This window comes from Bos taurus, chromosome 23, assembly GCF_002263795.3.
Source record: "Bos taurus isolate L1 Dominette 01449 registration number 42190680 breed Hereford chromosome 23, ARS-UCD2.0, whole genome shotgun sequence".
NCBI lineage: Eukaryota > Metazoa > Chordata > Mammalia > Artiodactyla > Bovidae > Bos > Bos taurus.
Window position 1 is genome coordinate 27,768,730 of NC_037350.1, and position 19,591 is coordinate 27,788,320.

Consider the following 19,591-nt stretch of genomic DNA (forward strand, 5'->3'; position numbering starts at 1 on the left):
GAGCCTCTCCTCTCTCAGTGCCACCCGGAACTCTTGTCTTGCCACATAAACTCAATGGACAGGCTGTGTCTGTGTCTTACCCACCATCACCTGCCTCTGACGTCTCTTGGGCCAGAGAAGGGGGGTCTGTCTAGATTGTGGGGTCATGGGTGGCTGCTGTCCAAATTGCAGCTGTGGCTCAGTTGCCGCATGGGGGCTCCAGGGAACCCTTCCTTGGCTTGTGAATCCCATGTCTGCTCAGGCTGCTGTAACAGACTATCATAGAGGATGAGGAGTCCAAGATCAAGGTGTCAGCAGATGTGGTGTCAAATGAGGGCCGTCTTCCTGACTCACAGATGGCTGTCTTCTCACTGTGACCTCCCATGTAGAAGGGGAAGGGAGCTCTCCAGAACCTCTCTTTTATAAGGACACTTACACCATTTGTGAGGGCTCCACCCTCGTGACCTGACCTCCCAAACGCCCTACCTCCAAATACACTGGGGATTTGGTTTCAACACAAGAATTTCTGGGGATACAAACATTCAGTCTATGGCACCTGAAGTCCTGGATCAGTCATCAGGGTAGACTTGAGACCTGGGGCTGGGGTTGCCGAGCTCCTAAGTTCAGAGGGTGGGGGTAGCAGGGAGCAGGGCCTGAGGGGTCCAGTCTGAGGATCTGGGTGGTTGGGTCACCAGAGAGGAAGGAGGTGGGCTCATCCCAGAGTCCTCTGGAAGTGAACTGTGGAGGGTGTAGGGACCGCCACTAAGAAGTGGGCATTTTTTGGTCATCTGGGTCTCATTGCTGAGGTCCCTGAAGCCCATGGTGGTGTCCGGCCCCCACAGCGTGCTGAGAACTTGATCCCCAGGCACCCCTTGACCTGGCATGGAGGCTCTGGTTGTCTAGGGGAGGGAGGGATAACTGAAGAACGTGACAAGCCATTCATTGAGGCTGGGCTCAGACATGGCAGTGAGGTCCTAGCGCAGGAAGTGGGACCCTGGAAACCCTGGGATTTGATGCCAGAGTTGGTCCCCACAGGGACAGCCCAGCACCTGCCCTTCACTCTCTATGGCCCAGCACCCAGAAACCCTCTCCAAATACCACCCGCAGGTGTCCCCTAGACTGGCCTTTCTCAGGTCACGCTCCTCCCTGGCTCCTTCTTCTCTCCTTGTAACCTTCAACTCCCTGATGTCCTTATTTCTGTCCTACCCTCACTTCCCCTGGAGCATTGGCTACTTCTTGAACTCGGCTCACTGGGGGCTCTTCCCACTCCGGGATCCCACCCCCTGTCCTGAAATGCACTGGATTGATTCCCAGGTACAGAGGTCCTCCAGCTCGAGGCAGCGGCAGGAACAAGCAAGCGATAAGGACTCAGGAGGCCTAGGTCCCATCTCAGGAGACTGAGGGCACTGTGTTTCTTGTGGGGTCCATCTGGGACCTGGGAACCAGTTGTTACGGCCTGGAGGCACTGTGCTTTGAGGCAGAGTCCACGGTGACTCAGTGGGAAGGAAACGTGTGTCAGTGTGGAATTTGGGGAAACACCTCATACTCCCCAGACTGATAGAGGATGGAGGCCCCTTCTTGTGTTTAAAGCCTTATTCTGGTTCTGGGAGCCGCCAGAGACCCTGGGAGGGTTCTGGCTGAATAGGAGAGAGCTACGTCTCCTGTCCTGAGCCCTGTGGCCACACGGGGGCGCCAACACATTGCTCTGCGTGGCCTGGAAGGGTCTGGGCTCTAGATTAGTCAGAGATGGCTGACCTCAGGACTGAGTACCAATGTGGGGAAACAGCTTCTGAGCAGCTCTGGACTCCACTGGTGTCAGGGTCAGGGGTGGTCCAGGGACGGGAGGAGAATAGAGTTCTTATGCTAACTCTGAGGTTACCATCCCTACCCTGTGACTCTCCTGCTTCTTGGTGACAATGCCTGGGAAAATGGAAAATAAGCATTTTCTTCTACACTATTTCTTTTCAGTACTCCTTGATGTAGCAACAGTAACAATATCTGTATAAGTTTTTTCTCAGGAAGAATACGTGAGAAATTGATAAAATGCTCACCTCTGGCAGAAGACCTAGGTGCCAGGGATCTGGGGAGGAAGGAAAATTTTTCACTTGCAAATCCTTTGGAATATCTTGAAAGATTTTTGAAAAATATGTTGCATTAAAAATCCCTCTTGGGGGAGGGTATATGTGTATATCTATGGCTGACTTATATTGATGTTTGGCAGACCAACATAACCAATATAAAGCAATTATCCTTCAATTAATAAATAAATACATTTTAAAACAAAACAAACAAAAATCCCTCTTGGGAATTCCTTGGCAGTGCAGTGGTTAGGACTCTGCACTTCCACTGCAGAGCAGCCCACTTTCAATCCCTGATCTGGGAACTAAAATCCCACAAACCATAAAACACACACACACACATCCCTCTCAGTAACCATAAGGAAAAATATAAAGAAAAGAAAACCTATAAAAGAAAAAATCTTTCTCATTTATGAGACTCTTTCCTATTTACTTGCAGTTCACACGCTATGGTCCTATGATATGATTCAGGCCTCACTGAATCACTCACTCATTCACTTACCCATTCATTCACTCAACAAGTATTTCTAAAGCAACAACCAGGCACTATTCAAGGAGATAGGAATACAGCTGTATATGATCAAAGTCTCTATACTTGTGCTCATAAAGCTTATGTTCTAGAGGAAGGAGAGAAAATAAACAATTTTGAGTGTGGTCCTCCAGCACTCACAGGGTATTCACACCTCAGAGCCATCCAGGCTGTTCTCTGGCCTGAGAACTTGACCCCCAGACAGCACTTCCCTCCCTGACATTCTCTTCTACTGTCCTTACTGAGAGCCCCTCCCTGCGTGGCTCACCGCATCTGGGTCTCCAGCCTCCCTCTACCCACTGCCCTGCGTTGAGTTTATTTAAACCCTAGTTGTCGCTAAGTTATTCTGGCTCGGTGACCCCATGGACTGTAGTCCGCCAGTCTCCTCTGTCATGGGATTTTCCGGGCAAGAATACTGGAGTGCATTGCCATTTTCTTTGCCAGGGAATCTTCCTGACCCAGGGATTGAACTTGCACCTCCTGCATTGGCAGGTGGATTCTTTACCACTGAGTCACCTGGGAAGCCTCACACCATGGTCACTAATGCACATTTTCAAGTGTCATTATTTAATTGTTTATTTTCTCTCCTTCCTCTAGAACATAAGCTTTATGAGCACAAGTATAGAGACTTTGATCGTATACAGCTGTATTCCTATCTCCTTGAATAGTGCCTGGTTGTTGCTTTAGAAATACTTGTTGAGTGAATGAATGGGTGAGTGAATGAGTGAGTGAGTGAATGAATGAGTGAATGAATGCACAAGCAGCCTGGCACATGCACAGACACACACTGCCACACACATACTCTCACCCACACTGACACATACACACGCAGAACACACTCACATACACACATTGTCACATTCACACATTCACACATTCTCACATGCACATACTCTTGAAGCCTAATTTTCATTCAACATTAGGTTGTGGACATTTCCCATGCATTATTATTTCTAAAAGTTTTCTCCAACTTATTGTGAAACATTTCAAAGATATCTCAAGTTTGAAGGAATAGTACAATAGCCATCCTAGATATAGTGGTGTTAATATCTTGTCATATTTTCTTTGTGTATGTAATAAATTATATTTCCATGATTTTTGCTGAAATCCTTGAAAATCACTCGCCAACATCCTGATCCTCATCCCTAGCTATTTCAGTGTCATTTCTTGAAAAGGAAACTGTCTTCAAATAATATTATTATCATACTGAAAATAACTGTAATTCCCTAACATTATGAAATGTCAAAGTAATATAAAATTCTCTTAATTATCCTGCACATGTCTTTCACTTGGAGAGAGGAACGCTTGGTTGTGCCATCTCTGAATTTTCCTTCTCTTCCCTCTCTCCAGCCCCTAATGACAATTCCAAAGAAAACTGAAAAGTAGACACATTTTTTTCCTACTTCTTTTGCAGCTTTTTGAAACTCAGTTTTATGACATAAATCATCTCTTGTTTGGGAGCGACATCTCAATGTCTACATAACATCCCACAGTGCGATGAGCATCTTGGGACAGTTGGGAGTTGGGACTTGGGACACAGTTGCCCTGGGCCCTCTGTTCTCCTTATGAGGGTAGAAGAGGGACCCCTGTGCCAGGGTCACCCCTGGCTCCCTGAGAACTCACACCTCCAACAGCAGGCGTCAAGGCAGACCTGAGCCCTCAGGGTGAGAGTGCACTCACGTAATCCTCGAAGACCACTTCTCACCTTCAGGCGTTCCATCCCAGAGTCAGCGGATCCAGAGGGGTCCACACACAGGAACAAAGACCCAGCCACCTCAGCCCTTGTCATCTCCACCATCTTCTTCACCCTAGAGCCCAAGTGAGAGCCCCAAACCTCTGATCCTCTCCACCTTCATCTCCCTGTCAGCTGCCTTGACCCACCGGGACTAACCTCATTATGCGCTTTCCCTGTTTGTCTTAGTCATGACAAGCCCCCAGATAGTCTGGCCTCTCATCTGTGTTAGAGGCTCTGCACAGCTCTATTCTGTCTCCTCTTCCACCCCTCCTCAGCTCCTGAGGGTTTTCACAACGCCCCCTGGAGTCCTCAGACACTGACCAGCAAAATCTCCAACGTCCTCCTTCGGATGTTCCCTTCACCTCACAGCTCTGACAGAAACCTGGGTCTCCTCGAGGACACGGTCCCTCTGAAGTCCTCTGATACTGTTTCCTCGTCCATGGACCTTGTACCCCTGTACCTGGGTGTGGGTGGGGTCTTTCTTATGACTCCCCGCAGACCTTTCTCCCACCCCCTTCCCTAACATCCTCCGGTCTGACATCAGGTTAGAGCCCCCACCCTGCTGGTTGTGGGCCTTCCCCATGGACACCCAGCCCGTTCCCCTCATTGCTTCTTTCTCACAGCTCCTGACTCACCATCACTGACTCCAACAATGTTGGCTCCTTGGTCTACGGTGATTTCAACGTGAGATGTTAGGCTGAACAGTGACCCTCAGTGCGGTCCATGGCCAAATCCTTGAACCCGTGACACGTTCTGTCTACACAGCTCTGGGTTTTGCAGGATAGGAGGTCTCAGTTCCACTAAGGGGGCACTCTTACAAGGGGACACGATAAGGGTCCCATTGAACCATACCCTATGACTGCCACCCGGGAAGCTTGGATTCCATGTGCCGAAGACCAGCAGGTGAGAGGAGGGGTCCTGTCTTCTCTAGGCAGATGTGATTGAGCCTGGTCCTCGGGAGAGACGGAGTTGCTGCTACATAACTGGTGCAGGAGGACTACACGGGGAACTCAGGTGAGAGACATGGGTGCCTGCTGCTTCTCCCTTGTCCCAGTGAAACTATGAGTGTTAGGTGCGGTCACCCAGTCTGAGAAGGGTTTGATTTCCAAGGGTCCAGACGCCTCAGGTAGGAAGGTTTAGGACACAGCCCCCAGGTGAGGCACAAGGGCCCCTGCTCCTATGCGCTAAGATCCAAGGCAGCATTTATGCAGAGACCCTGCTTCCCAGGGCTGTTCCCAGACAATGACAGGTCGCAACAGTGACCCTAAGGGAGGCTCATTTCCAGGAGACACAGGGCTCCATCTGTGGCTCGGGGACTCTTCTATGGCCTTGCTCAACTTCACTTCCATTGCCTAGGGGTCTAGAATAGTCCAATGAACCTTCTCTCCTGTCTGCCTCTAGGGGTCAGATTGCATCTTAGTCCTGCAGGCTCTCCCAATGTTTTCTGCCTGCCTCACATTCTCTGACAAGTGTTTCCCCTAATAAAACACTGGCGAGTTTAGTCTCAACTTGGCAACTGTTTCTTGGAGGCCAGGGACTAACGAGATCATTTTCATTTGTGCACCAATAACCTATTATTTATTTCAGCTTATAAAACCTTTCTCTTTATCCAGCTTCTCCGACCAACATCTGCTTCATTTCGCTTGTCTTTTTAGTATCCGAGTTATATTTGTTGCTTTAAGACACTAAGTTTTAGGATAATTTTCTGTTCAATAAAGCTAAGTAATAAAGCTCTCTTAAGTCTTTATTATTCTGTGGATATTGTCTAAATCTATTTCCTTGCATTTTAAAAATGCTATTTATACTTAATATCGGAGAAGGCAATGGCACTTCACTCCAGTACTCTTGCCTGGAAAATCCCATGGACGGAGGAGCCTGGTAGGCTGCAGTCTCATGGGGTCGCAAGGAGTCGGATACAACTGAGCAACTTCCCTTTCCCTTTTCACTTTCATGCATTGGAGAAGGAAATGGCAACCCACTCCAGTGTTCTTGCCTGGAGAATCCCAGGAACGGGGGAGCCTGGTGGGCTACCTCTATGGGGTCACACAGAGTCGGACACGACTGAAGCGACTTAGCAGCAGCAGCAGCAGCAGCATACTTAATATTTCTAATTGCTCTTCTCTTGTTCTCTCTTTTACTAATTTGGACTTTTCTCTTTCTTCTCCTCCTCCTCAGCTTTCTTCCTCCTTCCTTTCTTTCTTTTTAATTTGAGGACTCCAAATATATAAATTAATACTATATGGTTGTGCTAAAAGGAAGCATTCTCAGGACACATATGTTGAAACTGTGATGCCATTTATATACACATTCCTTTTCTTCTTTTTTTAAAAAATAATTTGATTTATTTATTGGCTGTGCTGGGTCTTTGTTGCTGCACAGGCTTTTCTCTAGTTGCAGTAATCATGGGCTATTCTCTAGTTGTGGTGCACAGGTTTCTCATCTCGATGGCTTCTCTTGTAGGGCACAGGCTCTAGGGCGCTCAGGCTTCAGAAGCTGTGGCATGTGGGTTCAGTAGTTGTGGTTCCTGGGCTCTAGAGAACAGGCTCAATAGTTGTAGTGCACGGGCTTAGTTGTTCCACATGTGTGATCTTCCCAGACCAGGGATTAAACCCACGTCTCCTGCACTGGCAAGAGGATTCTTTACCACTGAACCACCAGGGGAGCGCCGACACATTCTTTTTCAATTAACACCACATTGCAATTCAACTATACTTCAATAAAAATAAAATTTAAAAGTACAATGCCATATATACGGAATAAAACTAGAAGAAATGAAGTTTTTGCTAGAGTTTGAAAAACATGCCAGGGTGATCTGCACTGCAAGTGAGTTTCAACACAGGAAGTGGGTTTTACCTCTTGCTTTCTGTCTTTCTGCTGAAAACAGCTTCCTCTGGAACAACCACACAAACAACATGAACGCTTACACAGCCCTAGTGAAAATTTAAATTGATAGTAGAACTTTGTAAATCAAATTAGCCTTGTCTAGAGCAACTTCACTTTCACTTTTCACTTTCATGCATTGGAGGAGGAAATGGCAACCCACTCCAGTGTCCTTGCCTGGAGAATCCCAGGGACAGGGGAGCCTGGTGGGCTGCCATCTATGGGGTCGCACAGGGTTGGACACGACTGAAGCGACTTAGCAGTAGCAGCAGCAGAATGGTTACAGTACATATATCATATAATCCAACAGTCTTACTCCTGATCATTCACTCTGGGGGGCTGCTTGCCTATGTGTCCCAGGAGACATGTACACTAATGTTGATGACAAAAATTGAAACACCATATGTTCACCCAAAGGAAAATAACTGTGGTACAGTCACGAACTATAAAGCTTTTCCAGCAGTAAAGTGAGTGAATCTTTCTATCAGTTATCAGATAACTCACCTACCCATAACACTGAGTCATGGAAGAATACAAGCTGTATGTGTTCACTGAACAGGAAGGTCAAAAACAGGCCGAACTAAATAACATTTGGTTTGGGGGTATATGCATTTACTGTAAAATCATTAGAGAAACTCAGAGGAACAGTAAACACAAATTTCAGGATAGAGGTTATATATGGGAGATGGGATTGAGAAGTGGCTCACGGTAGCTTCTTAGTCTCTGATTCTTTTTTTTTTTTTTGGCTGCATTGCATGGCATGCAGGATCTTAGTGCCCCAACTAGGGATAGAACCCATGGTTGCTGCGGTCGAAGTGTGGAGTTTTAACCACCGAACCATCAGACAAGTCTCCTTAGCTTCACATCTTATCTCAGAGGTGGGTTCCGAGGAGTATCAGAACTCCTTAAACTGGTATTTTTGAAACTGGAGTTTGTGAACCATTCCAGATTAATTTTTTTTTTCAATGAAAGGGAAAATTACATACCAAAGTTTAAGGATCCTTAGTAAGACCTACTCAAAGTAGAACTAACCCATAGCCAAATGTTGTGAACTGTATTCGAGAGAGAGAATCCAGGATGCCACAGAAATATCTTTGTCTAGGCCGTTTGCTCTTTTGTTCACTGGCATCTCTGTCAGTTTTCTGCTGCACAATGTTTAATCTGATGCTTAAGGTCTTGTGATGGCTTAGACACGTCACTTACATTAATTTTCACATTCACCTGGCTTAAATACATTTATGGAACCAAAAAGTGCATTTTGCTCAGTGTAAATTAAGATGGAAAAATATAAAGGAATATCATCTTTGATAATATTACCTGATGAGATTTCATTTTAACTAGAAAAATAAGAATCTCATGGGAGGGAGATGGGAGGAAAGTTTAGGAGGGTGGGACACGGGTGTACCTATGGCTATTTCTTATTGATGTATAATAAAAAACCCCCACAAAATACTGTAAAGCAATTATCCTTCAATTGAAAGGAAAGAAAAAAAAATAAGAATCTCTTATTTTAGTCTCCCTCCCCACTCCGAGCTTAGTATCATGACAACAGTTTTGATGTGACTCATTAGACAGGAATGGCTAATTTTGATCTAGGAACAAAGTTTTACCTGGATCAGAATTGTCCCTTGGACTTCAAGGAGATCAAACCAGTCCATCCTAAAGGAGATCAGTCCTGGGTGTTCATTGGAAGGACTGATGTTAAAGCTGAAACTCCAATACTTTGGCCACCTGATGCAAAGAGCTGACTCATTTGAAAAGACCCTGATGCTGGGAAAGATTGAGGGCAGGAGGAGAAGGGGACAACAGAGGACGAGATGGTTGGATGGCATCACCGACTCGATGGACATGGGTTTGGGTAGACTCCGGGAGTTGGTGATGGACAGGGAGGCCTGGTGTGCTGCAGTTCATGGGGTTGCAAAGAGTTGGACACAACTGAGTGGCTGAACTGAACTGAACTCAATTATCCATAGCTACCTAATCATTTACATATAGCTACTATATGTTTTCAGTGTATAGAATTTGCAGGGAAATCTTAGAGACCTTGGGGTATCTCACTTCTCTGTCTCAAACTTTTATTAGTAGTAATAGTGTTAGTCACTCAGTCGTGTTCGATTTTTTGCGATCCCAAGGACTATAATCTGCCAGGCTCCTCTATCCATGGAATTCTCCAGGCAAGAATACTGGAGTGCATTGCCATTCCCTTCTCCAGAGGAACTTCCCAACCCAGGGTTTGAACCCTGGTCTCCTGCATTGCAGGCTGATTCTTTATCATTTGAGCTACAGGGAAGACCTGCAAACTTTTATTATTACGTTCCAAAAAGAAGTTTGAAGCACTCAAGAATAATTGACTAAAGGAAGCATTTGATTTACAAAATCCTGAGAGAATATTTAATTTTGATTTTAACATGTGGGTAAATTCTTTTATATTCCTCCCTTCCAGAAGTGGAGCTTCATTTTCTGCTCTTGAGTTTGGGTTGGACTTACTGATTCACTTAAAATCTTTTATTTGTTTGGCTGCACCAGGTCTCAGTTGCAGCATGTGGGATCTAGTTTCCTGACCAAGGTTCCAACCTGGGCACCCTGCATTAGGAGCATGGAGTCTTTGCCACTGGACAACCAGGAAGCCCCAGTGATTCACTTGTAACTGAGAGAGCAAGCTGACGTAATGGCGTGTGACTCTGGGCCTATGATATCAAACACAACGCAGCTTCCATCTTGGCTGCCCTCTCTCAGATCACTTGCTCTGGCGGAAGATTGCTGCCTAGTCATTAGCTGCTTTAAGGAAAGTCAGTATGGCTTGGAACTGAGGCCTCCCAGGACGATCCAGGAGGGAAATGAGGCCTCTTCCAACAGCCATGTGGGTGACCATGTTTAATGTGAATTTCTTGCCCCAGTTAAGCCTTTGGATGATGCAGCCTTGGCTGACAGCTTCATCGAAACTTATGAGAGGCCCTAACCAGAATTCAAGTAAACCTCTCCTGAAATTCTGATTCTGGAAAACTGTGGAACATAATAATTATTTGATTTTGAAATTCTCACTTTTACAGCAGTATACAGTTATTACAGCATCCAAAGAAAATAATGGATTATTGCATTTTATTTTTGATCTGTTGTAAATTAACAATAGGATGTCAAACATAGGGCTTCCCTGGTGTATCAGATGGTAGAGAATTTGCCTGCAATTCGGGAGATGTGGGTTCGATCCCTGGTTAGGAAGATCCCCTGGAGAAGGAAATGGCAACCCAGTCCAGTATTCTTGCTTCGAGAATTTCATGGACAGAGGAGACTGGTGGGGTCACAAAGAGCTGGACACAACTGAGCGACTAACACTTTCTATTAAACATACCATTTGGTTTTAAAATTTAAGGAGAATCCCCATGGTTAAATGGACAGAAAGCATGTTATTACTATTTACAAAATTTTATTTATTTGAATTTCCATTACCAACTGTAACCCAATTAAACCCAAAGGAAGAACAAGGCTATATTAGGCAGATTCTAAGACAGCCGGCAATAACCAACTGCTCATTATTCACATTCTCCCAGTTGTTTGATCAAACACTAATGCAAGTGGTACTGTGAAGGGATTTTTTCATATGTAATTAAGTTCATATCAGTTGAGTTTACAACAGGGGATGATCATGGGTAATCCAGACCTAATCAAGTGAACTCTTAACCAGACTAGGTTATTACTGAACAAACAGTGAAAGGGATGCAGTGTGAGGGAGGGCTTGAAATGGAGGGGCCCACATAGCAAGGCATGCTGGTGGCCAGAGGCGCTGAGAGCAGCATTCTACCGACCTCAAGAAAGGAAATGGGGACCTCAGTGCTACAACTATAAGAAGTAAAATTCTGCAAAGAGTTCTGCATGAGCTTGGAGGAGGACCTTAAGCTCTAGTTGCAAACACAACTTCACGAAATGCTGAACAGAGACCCTCTCCATACTGCACCTGGACTTCTGATCCACAGAACTGGGAGCATTGAAATGGCTCTTGTTAGAGCAACTACATTTGTGGTAACATTTTATGCAGCAATAGAAAACTAATGCACAGGCTCAACTGTGCAACATATAAAACATTTTCTCCACTGGAATGAATTTATGAACTCTCGCATATGTTGAACAACATAAAATCTTTCCTAATTTTTCTACTTTAAAAAATTTTCTGATTTGTATATGATGCCATCAGACTTTAATACAATCAGGTTTGTTTATTTCATTTGTTCAACAATCATTAATTTAGTGCTCACTATGTATCAAACATAGCTTTATATGCTGGAGGTACAGCTTTAACCAAAACAGCTTTAACACAAAGCCCCTGTGCTCATGTGCCTTACATTCTAGAAGCTTTCCAAGAGTGAGATGGAGCCACTGGAATATTAAAAAATGTCTGAAATGACACTCCTGACCACTGTGGGGGGAATAGTCCATGGTGAGGTGAGGTGGTGGCTCTTGTGCCACAATTCAGGGATGAGAAGTAGGTGGAGACTAAGGGGAGAAGAGGGCCTGAGGGATGAGAGAGACAGAGAGAAGGGCTAGAGAAGCAAGAGGTGTGGAGAAGAAGCAGATGTAAAGCATTCTAAAGCAGCGACACTCTCAGGTTTAAATATGATGTTACATTGATTTGCTTAACAGGTATTCTTTGCATCTTGTATTTGCTCTGTTTTGTGAGGCTGCCTAAAAACCAGATGTCTCCTTATGACAATCAGGTTAAAGAAAATAATACCAAGTGCCCAATAAAATGTGCACATCGCTTAGGTGTGGATCACAAACATAGACGATGCAGGAGTGTTTGTGAAGGACACTTTGATTGCACTGAACACTTGCAACTTTGAGGGGATTAAAGTTTGTACACTCTGGTTGAAATATAATGTGTTAATAATATTTCTTATTTTCTGTATTCTTGATGCTCTGCCATTTGTGGTCTGGATAACTGGGGAGAGACTTGCGCTCTAGAGCTGACCAATTCTTAGAGACAGCAAAGGGCTTGCCCAGGAGCAACCTTTTCTTTGCAAACTAGACAATCCAGAGTCCGTATCTGGAACCACCTCTTCTATAGCAGAGCCTGGCAGGCTATAGTCTATGGGGTCGCAAAGAGTTGGACATGACTGAGCACGAACACACACACATACACACTTCTATCAGGTCTTACATTCCAGGAAGCAATATTCCTCTGCTCTCATTATCCAGGGCCAGGTACCAGGCACCTAGAGACAGGTCCTGTCTCCCAGAACCTGCCAATGACCTTATTCAAACCAGCCAATCCTAAAATGTTTCTCCAGCCCTCCTTTGCTTTCCCTCAGCCCTGAGGAAAATGCCATGAAAGTTCTGAGCCATGCTTTCTCCCTCTCCTTGACCTTCTGGCCAACCTTGGTGCTTCCCCCGCTGTGGACCTGTGTGGTGTGCCATGCCCTGTCCACTCTGAAAGTGTAATTAGTAAAAAATCTTCTTTCAATGGTGTAGCCTCTCCTGTCATCACCTAGTCACTGTAGTAAATTACTGCCTAGGCACAGGTCTTCTGCAGGAAGAGACTGTGCTTCCATGGGCTTTTCTGTATTGACCATGTGCTGAGACTCTGACAGGAAAACTCGGGGCTATGGAATAAAGGTAATTTTAAAGTATAAAAGCCTGGAGCCACAGTTTGGGAGAGTGAAGTTTTGAACTTTGGTTATTGCAGAGGTGTTTAGACACATTCACACGGGAAGGGTAAAATCATTACTTTTACAGACTAGATGCTCAGTCATCCAGGGGACATCAGGATTATGGTTAACAAGCAAACAGTAAGCTGGTTTCCTGTTTGAAATAGGAATCTCTACATACACAACTGCCCCCAGTTTAATGAGCATACCATTGTTTCTTCACCAGCTTTCCTAAGACCAGGTTGCTCTCTGGCACCCTATTCCTTGGAAGTTTGTTTTTCCTAGGAGCGTGCCCAAGGGATGAGTGAATAGGGATGCAAGTCAGGGAGAGGGAACTGGGGAAGGGAAGACAAAGGGGCTGAGCCCAGCCTGGGGGTTTCTCCTTGGTTTTCTCAAACAGTCCCAGCGCCAGGGAGACTTTTTGACAAAGTGCTCTTGGTGCAGCCTCGAGAAGAGGGGCAGGGTACAAAGTCCCAGGTGCCCTGGGTGTGGCGCTCAAGGTCTCAGGTTCTAGGGGCGGGGGTTGGCGTCTGGGACACGGAAGCTAAGCACTGGGGATTCCCACAGCACTGGAGATTTCACACAAGTGAAACTTCCCCACAGTTTCACTTCTCTCTGAAACTGTGTCAGGTCCTTCTTCCTGGACACCTATGATGCTACTCCTGGTCTCGGTCTATTGGTTTCTAGGGAAGCCAATCAGCGCCACCGCGGTTCCCTGTTATGAAGTTCTCAGACTGGTTCGAGCTCACATTCGCCCCAAATCCCAAGCATGTGGGTCACCGAGCTGCGAACCCTCCTCCTGCTGCTCTCGGAGTCCCTGGCTCTGACCAAGACCTGGGCGGGTGAGTGCGGGGTCGAGACGAAATAGCCTCTGCAGGAGAAGCCAGGGGACCGCCTGTCTGGGGCGAGGGACAGCCGCGGAAGACGCGTTCTATGGCCCCGAGACCAGACCCACTACCTCGCCCCCGTCCCGTCCTGACCCTCCCCTGTCCCTTCCGAGCCTCCAGCCCTCTCCTCTCACCACTCGACTCTCCCACCGGCCCTCTTCCGTCTCTCATGCCCGCTCGTCCCCTTATCCCCTACAGGTCACATTCACCTCGGACATGGGGACCCGCGCCCGAAGGAGCGTCGGCCCGGGTGGCAACCCCTCCCGGTCCCAGGGGTCCACTCCTTGAGGTACTTCCATATTTTGGTATCGCGTCCTGGCCTCGGGAGGGACCTTTATCAATCTGTCGGTTACTTGGACGACACGCAGTTCGTAAGATACAACAGCGACACCGCGAATCCGAGGATGGAGCCTCGGGCGCCGTGGATGGAGCAGGAGGGGCCGCAGTACTGGGACCGGCAAACCAAGATAGCCAGAGAACATTCGCAGGCTTAGAGTCGAACCTGCAGGTCATAGTTGGCAACCACAACCACAGCTAGTTGGGTGAGTCTCAAGCCCTGCATTCCCCTACGATGAGCCGGGGTCCCCCTGAGTTCCCGGGTCTGAGGTTTCGCCCCCGAGGTCAGGAGATCCTCCGACCTCTCTTCGGTCTGGGAAGAGCGCAGTAGGAACTAGGATTCACAGGGATTGCGTTTTCAATTTAGGAGAAAAACGGGCTCTGAGCAATCACCGCCCGGGGGTCTGGAGCAGGAGGAAAGCTAGGTTGAGCACTGGGCGGGGCTAAGTGGGCAGTGCTAACCGCGGGGACGGGGCAGAATCGCACAGCTTCCTTCGACTTGTCTGGCTGCGATGTCGGGCCGGAAGGCTGCATCGTCCGAGGGTACGAGCACTTCGCCTACGACGGCGCGGGTTACATCACGCTGAACGAGGACATGCGCTCCTGGTCCGCGGCGTACACGGTGGACAGATCATCCGGCGCAAGTGGGAGGTGGAGGGAGCAGCGGAACAGTACGGGGCATACGTGGAGACCGAGTGCGTGGACTGGCTCCGCAAATACCTGGAGAAGGGGAAGGAGACGCTGTGCTGCGCGCAGGTACCAGGGGCCCCGGGACCTCCCAGATCTCACCTCAGGTTGGGGCTGTACCTCCAACTAGCCCAACCTTAAGGGCAGAAGCAAAGGCTTGACACTAGCATTCTTCCCCCTCTCCTCCACCACTTGGATCCTTAGAGTAAGGCTTAAAGATTCTTAGTGTTTGAAATGCCACTTCTGACCACTGTGGAGAGAATAGTCTATGGCTGGCAGGTGAGGTGGTGGTTCTTGTGCGACAGTTCAGGGATGAGAAGTTGGTGGAGACTAAGGGGGATGAGGGATGTGAGAAACAGAGAGAAGGGCTAGAGAAGCAAGAGGTGTGGAAAAGAAGCAGATGCAAAGAATTCTAAAGCAGTGACACTCTCAGGTTTACATACGTTGTTACATTCATTTGCTTAACAGGTATTCTTTGCATCTTGTTTTTGCTGTGTTCTGTGAGGCTGCTTAAAAACCAAATGTCCTTCTCAGGACAATTAAAGGATTCTGTCTCTCTGGATGTGGAGGTCTCTGAAATAATTTATTAGCAGATTTCTTTGACTTTGGCCTAAGTCTTAGTGCTTTACTCTCTCACCTTTTTCTGTGCCCCATGCCTTCTTCACTGGCCACCTGAGCTCCAGATTTTTTGAATCAACTCAGTCTTCACCTAGGTCAGGACCAGAAGTCTGTATTGTCTCACTCAGAGACCTGGAGCCTCCTACCCTGGGCTGTTTTATCCTGTTTCTAGAACTTCTCAAAGCATAAGAAGTTTTCCCATATCCTGGGGTCCAGGCTCATGTCTTTTGTACTCTCACCTCTCACACCATTTATTCCCTCCATTCTCAGAATGGTCACAGAAGTGCCCCTTCATGTGGGCTGTTAGAATTAATACAAAGTTCCTAAATTTTCTCACCTTTTTCCTCAGTTCCTCCGAAGACCCATGTGACCCGACACCCCATCTCTGACCGTGAGGTCACCCTAAGGTGCTGGGCCCTGGGCTTCTACTGGGCGGAGATCTCACTGACCTGGCAGCGTGACGGGGAGGACCAGACCCAGGACATGGAGGTTGTGGAGACCAGGGCTTCAGGGGATGCATCTGCCATGTGCAGCATGAGGGGCTTCAGAAGCCCCTCACCCTGAGATGGGGTAAGGAGGGGGATGGGGCTGGAGTGTCCTCTCAGATAAAGCAGGAGCCCTTCAGGAGTCAGTTCAGCAAGTTCAGGGCTCAAGCCTGAGGTCAGGGCCCTTCCCTTGCCTCCACAGAACCTCCTCAGACCCCCTTCCTCACCATGGGCATCATTGTTGGCCTGGTTCTCCTCGTGTTGGCAGTGGTGGCTGGAGCTGTGATCTGGAGGAGAAACGCTCAGGTAGGGAGAGGAGTGAAATCTGAGTTTTCTTGTGCCCCCAGGGTTTCAAGACAGAAAATGTCCAGTCTCTTGCCTCAGTGCTGGGAGGCACCATCTACATACACGCACTTACCCAGTCTGAGGCCCTGTTTCTAACACTCTTTTTTTAAAATAATTTTATTTATTTATTTATGGCTGCGTTGGGTCTTTGTTACTGTGCAGGTTTTCTCTAGTTGCAGTGAGCCGGGAGCTACTCTAGTGGTTGTGCGCAGGCTTCTCATTGCAATGGCTTCTTTTGTTGTGGAGCACTGGCTCTAGGGGGTGTGGGCTCAGTGGTTGCAGCTCCCGGGTTCCAGAACACAGGCTCAAGAGTTGTGGCTCAGGGACTTGGTTGCTTCACAGCATTTGGAATCGTCCTGGACCAGGGATCGAATCTGTGTCTCTTGCATTAGCAGGCGAATTCTTTATCACTGAGCCACCAGGGAAGCCCTCTAACACTCTTTTGAAAGGCATGTGTGTAAAAGAGGATTACCTTCTCACTTTGATGATTCCCGTAATGGGGATCTGATTTCTAGCAGCTAAGTATAGACATCTAGAAGGGGAGTGGTACAGTTCCCATAAACCCTCTTTCCTCATGTTTCTCAATCCTGCCCTGGATCTGCATTCACGGTTCTGGAAACTTCCCTGGGATTCAGGACTAAGGGATTCCTATAGAACCTCAAGGCTCTGCCTCCCCCCAGGCCTCTCACATGATGTCTTTTACCCACAGATGGAGATGGAGGGAGCTATACTCAAACTGCAAGTAAGTATGGACAGGTGTGTGTCTGGGTGAACCCTGAGACTCTTGAGATAGTGTAGATGGGAACCCCCTGGAGGGGTTCACCCACCCTGTATTGTCTCCTTTAGTCTTAACTCCTGTGGGCTCTGACCAAGTTCTGTTCTATCCCAGGAGAAGATAGGATCTGAGGCCCTAATGTATCTCTCATGCTCCTAAAGGTGAGACTCTGGAGGGCCTGAAGTGGGAGAGGGGTTGGGTTATGGGGATGCTCTGGATTTGAACATTTTGAGTAGTGGAAATTTGTTCAGAATGTCGCCACCTATGATGACTGACCTGAATTTATTCTTGATTATTTTCTTCTATAGTGTGAAACTGATGGCTTGTGTGGAACTGAGTGAAGAAAGTTGTGTTCACGCCCCCACTCTATGACTTCAGAACCCAGACTTCTCTTTTTGTAGAGATGTCTGAATGTGTCTGTGTTCCTGTAATGTAATGTGAGAAAGTGGGGAGGCTGACCCACCCCTGCCCACAATGGCCTCCATTTCTTCCCCCCACCATTGTGTAATGGTATCATAGGTGTTTGTGTATCATCGTATTGTTTATTTACATATGTGCAGTTCTTTGTTGTATATCAGTGCTACCTCAATAAACCTGTGTAAAAAATATCATTTTGAAAACATATTTTGAAAGTGGCTGAGTGGTTCCTAATTTAGCCATTGCCTTTTGAGATCATATGTTAGATTGACAAAGTCTTTGTAATTTTTATGTATTTTATTTATTTTATTTTTTATATATATTTTATTTTATTTTTAACTTTACAATATTGTATTGGTTTTGCCATATATCAACATGAATCCACCACAGGTATACACGTGTTCCCATCCTGAACCCTCCTCCCTCCTCCCTCCCCGTACCATCCCTCTGGGTCGTCCCAGTGCACCAGCCCCAAGCATCCAGTATCGTGCATCGAACCTGGACTGGCAACTCGTTTCGTATGATATTATACATGTTTCAGTGCCATTCTCCCAAATCATCCCACCCTCTCCCTCTCCCACAAAGTCCAAAAGACTGTTCTATACATCAGTGTCTCTTTTGCTGTCTCATATACAAGGTTATTGTTACCATCTTTCTAAATTCCATATATATGCATTAGTATACTGTATTGGTGTTTTTCTTTCTGGCTTACTTCACTCTGTATAATAGGCTCCAGTTTCATCCACCTCATTAGAACTGATTCAAATGTATTCTTTTTAATGGCTGAGTAATACTCCATTGTGTATATGTACCACAGCTTTCATATCCATTCATCTGCTGATGGACATCTAGGTTGCTTCCATGTCCTGGCTATTATAAACAGTGCTGCAATGAACATTGGGGTACACGTGTCTCTTTCAATTCTGGTTTCCTCAGTGTGTATGCCCAGCAGTGGGATTGCTGGATCATAAGGCAGTTCTATTTCCAGTTTTTTAAGGAATCTCCACATTGTTCTCCATAGTAGCTGTACTAGTTTGCATTTCCACCAACAGTAGAGGGTTCCCTTTTCTCCACATCCTCTCCAGCATTTATTGCTTGTAGATTTTTGGATCGCAGCCATTCTGACGGGCGTGAAATGGTACCTCATAGTGGTTTTGATTTGCATTTCTCTGATAATGAGTGATGTTGAGCATCTTTTCATGTGTTTGTTAGCCATCTGTATGTCTTCTTTGGAGAAATGTCTCTTTAGTTCTTTGGCCCATTTTTTGATTGGGTCATTTATTTTTCTGGAGTTGAGCTGTAGGAGTTGCTTGTATATTTTTGAGATTAGTTGTTTTTCAGTTGCTTCATTTGCTATTATTTTCTCCCATTCTGAAGGCTATCTTTTCACCTTGCTTATAGTTTCCTTTGTTGTGCAGAAGCTTTTAAGTTTAATTAGGTCCCATTTGTTTATTTTTGCTTTTATTTCCACTATCCTGGGAGGTGGGTCATAGAGGATCCTGCTGTGATGTATGTTGGAGAGTGTTTTGCCTATGTTTTCCTCTAGGAGTTTTATAGTTTCTGGTCTTACATTTAGATCTTTAATCCATTTTGAGTTTATTTTTGTGTATGGTGTTAGAAAGTGTTCTAGTTTCATTCTTTTACAAGTGGTTGACCAGTTTTCCCAGCACCACTTGTTAAAGAGATTGTCTTTAATCCATTGTATATTCTTGCCTCCTTTGTCAAAGATAAGGTGTCCATAGGTGCGTGGATTTATCTCCGGGCTTTCTATTTTGTTCCATTGATCTACATTTCTGTCTTTGTGCCAGTACCATACTGTCTTGATGACTGTGGCTTTGTAGTAGAGCCTGAAGTCAGGCAGGTTGATTCTTCCAGTTCCATTCTTCTTTCTCAAGATTGCTTTGGCTATTTGAGGTTTTTTGTATTTCCATACAAATTGTGAAATTATTTGTTCTAACTCTGTGAAGAATACCATTGGTAGCTTGATAGGGATTGCATTGAATCTATAAATTGCTTTGGGTAGTATATTCATTTTCACTATATTGATTCTTCGAATCCATGAACATGGTATATTTCTCCATCTATTAGTGTCCTCTTTGATTTTTTTCACCAGTGTTTTATAGTTTTCTATATATATGTCTTTAGTTTCTTTAGGTAGATATATTCCTAAGTATTTTATTCTTTTCGTTGCAATGGTGAAT

At 46.1% G+C, this 19,591-nt stretch overlaps 1 protein-coding gene and 1 long non-coding RNA gene across 2 annotated transcripts; both read left to right on the forward strand.

Annotated features, from left to right (window-relative positions):
* The first annotated feature begins 13,587 nt into the window (after positions 1-13,587).
* MGC126945 (uncharacterized protein) lies at positions 13,588-16,267 on the forward strand. The gene is given in 10 exon segments (XM_059880480.1): positions 13,588-13,682; positions 13,926-14,216; positions 14,219-14,269; positions 14,542-14,561; positions 14,563-14,686; positions 14,689-14,819; positions 15,702-15,885; positions 15,888-15,938; positions 16,056-16,142; positions 16,145-16,267. Coding segments are annotated over 10 exon segments (1,050 nt in total). The 5' UTR covers positions 13,588-13,609; the 3' UTR covers positions 16,183-16,267.
* Positions 16,268-16,292: 25 nt separating this feature from the next.
* On the forward strand, positions 16,293-17,597 carry LOC132343674 (uncharacterized). The gene is made up of 3 exons (XR_009492631.1): positions 16,293-16,940; positions 17,088-17,134; positions 17,282-17,597. It is a non-coding gene; the product is annotated as an uncharacterized lncRNA (long non-coding RNA).
* Positions 17,598-19,591: the final 1,994 nt, after the last annotated feature.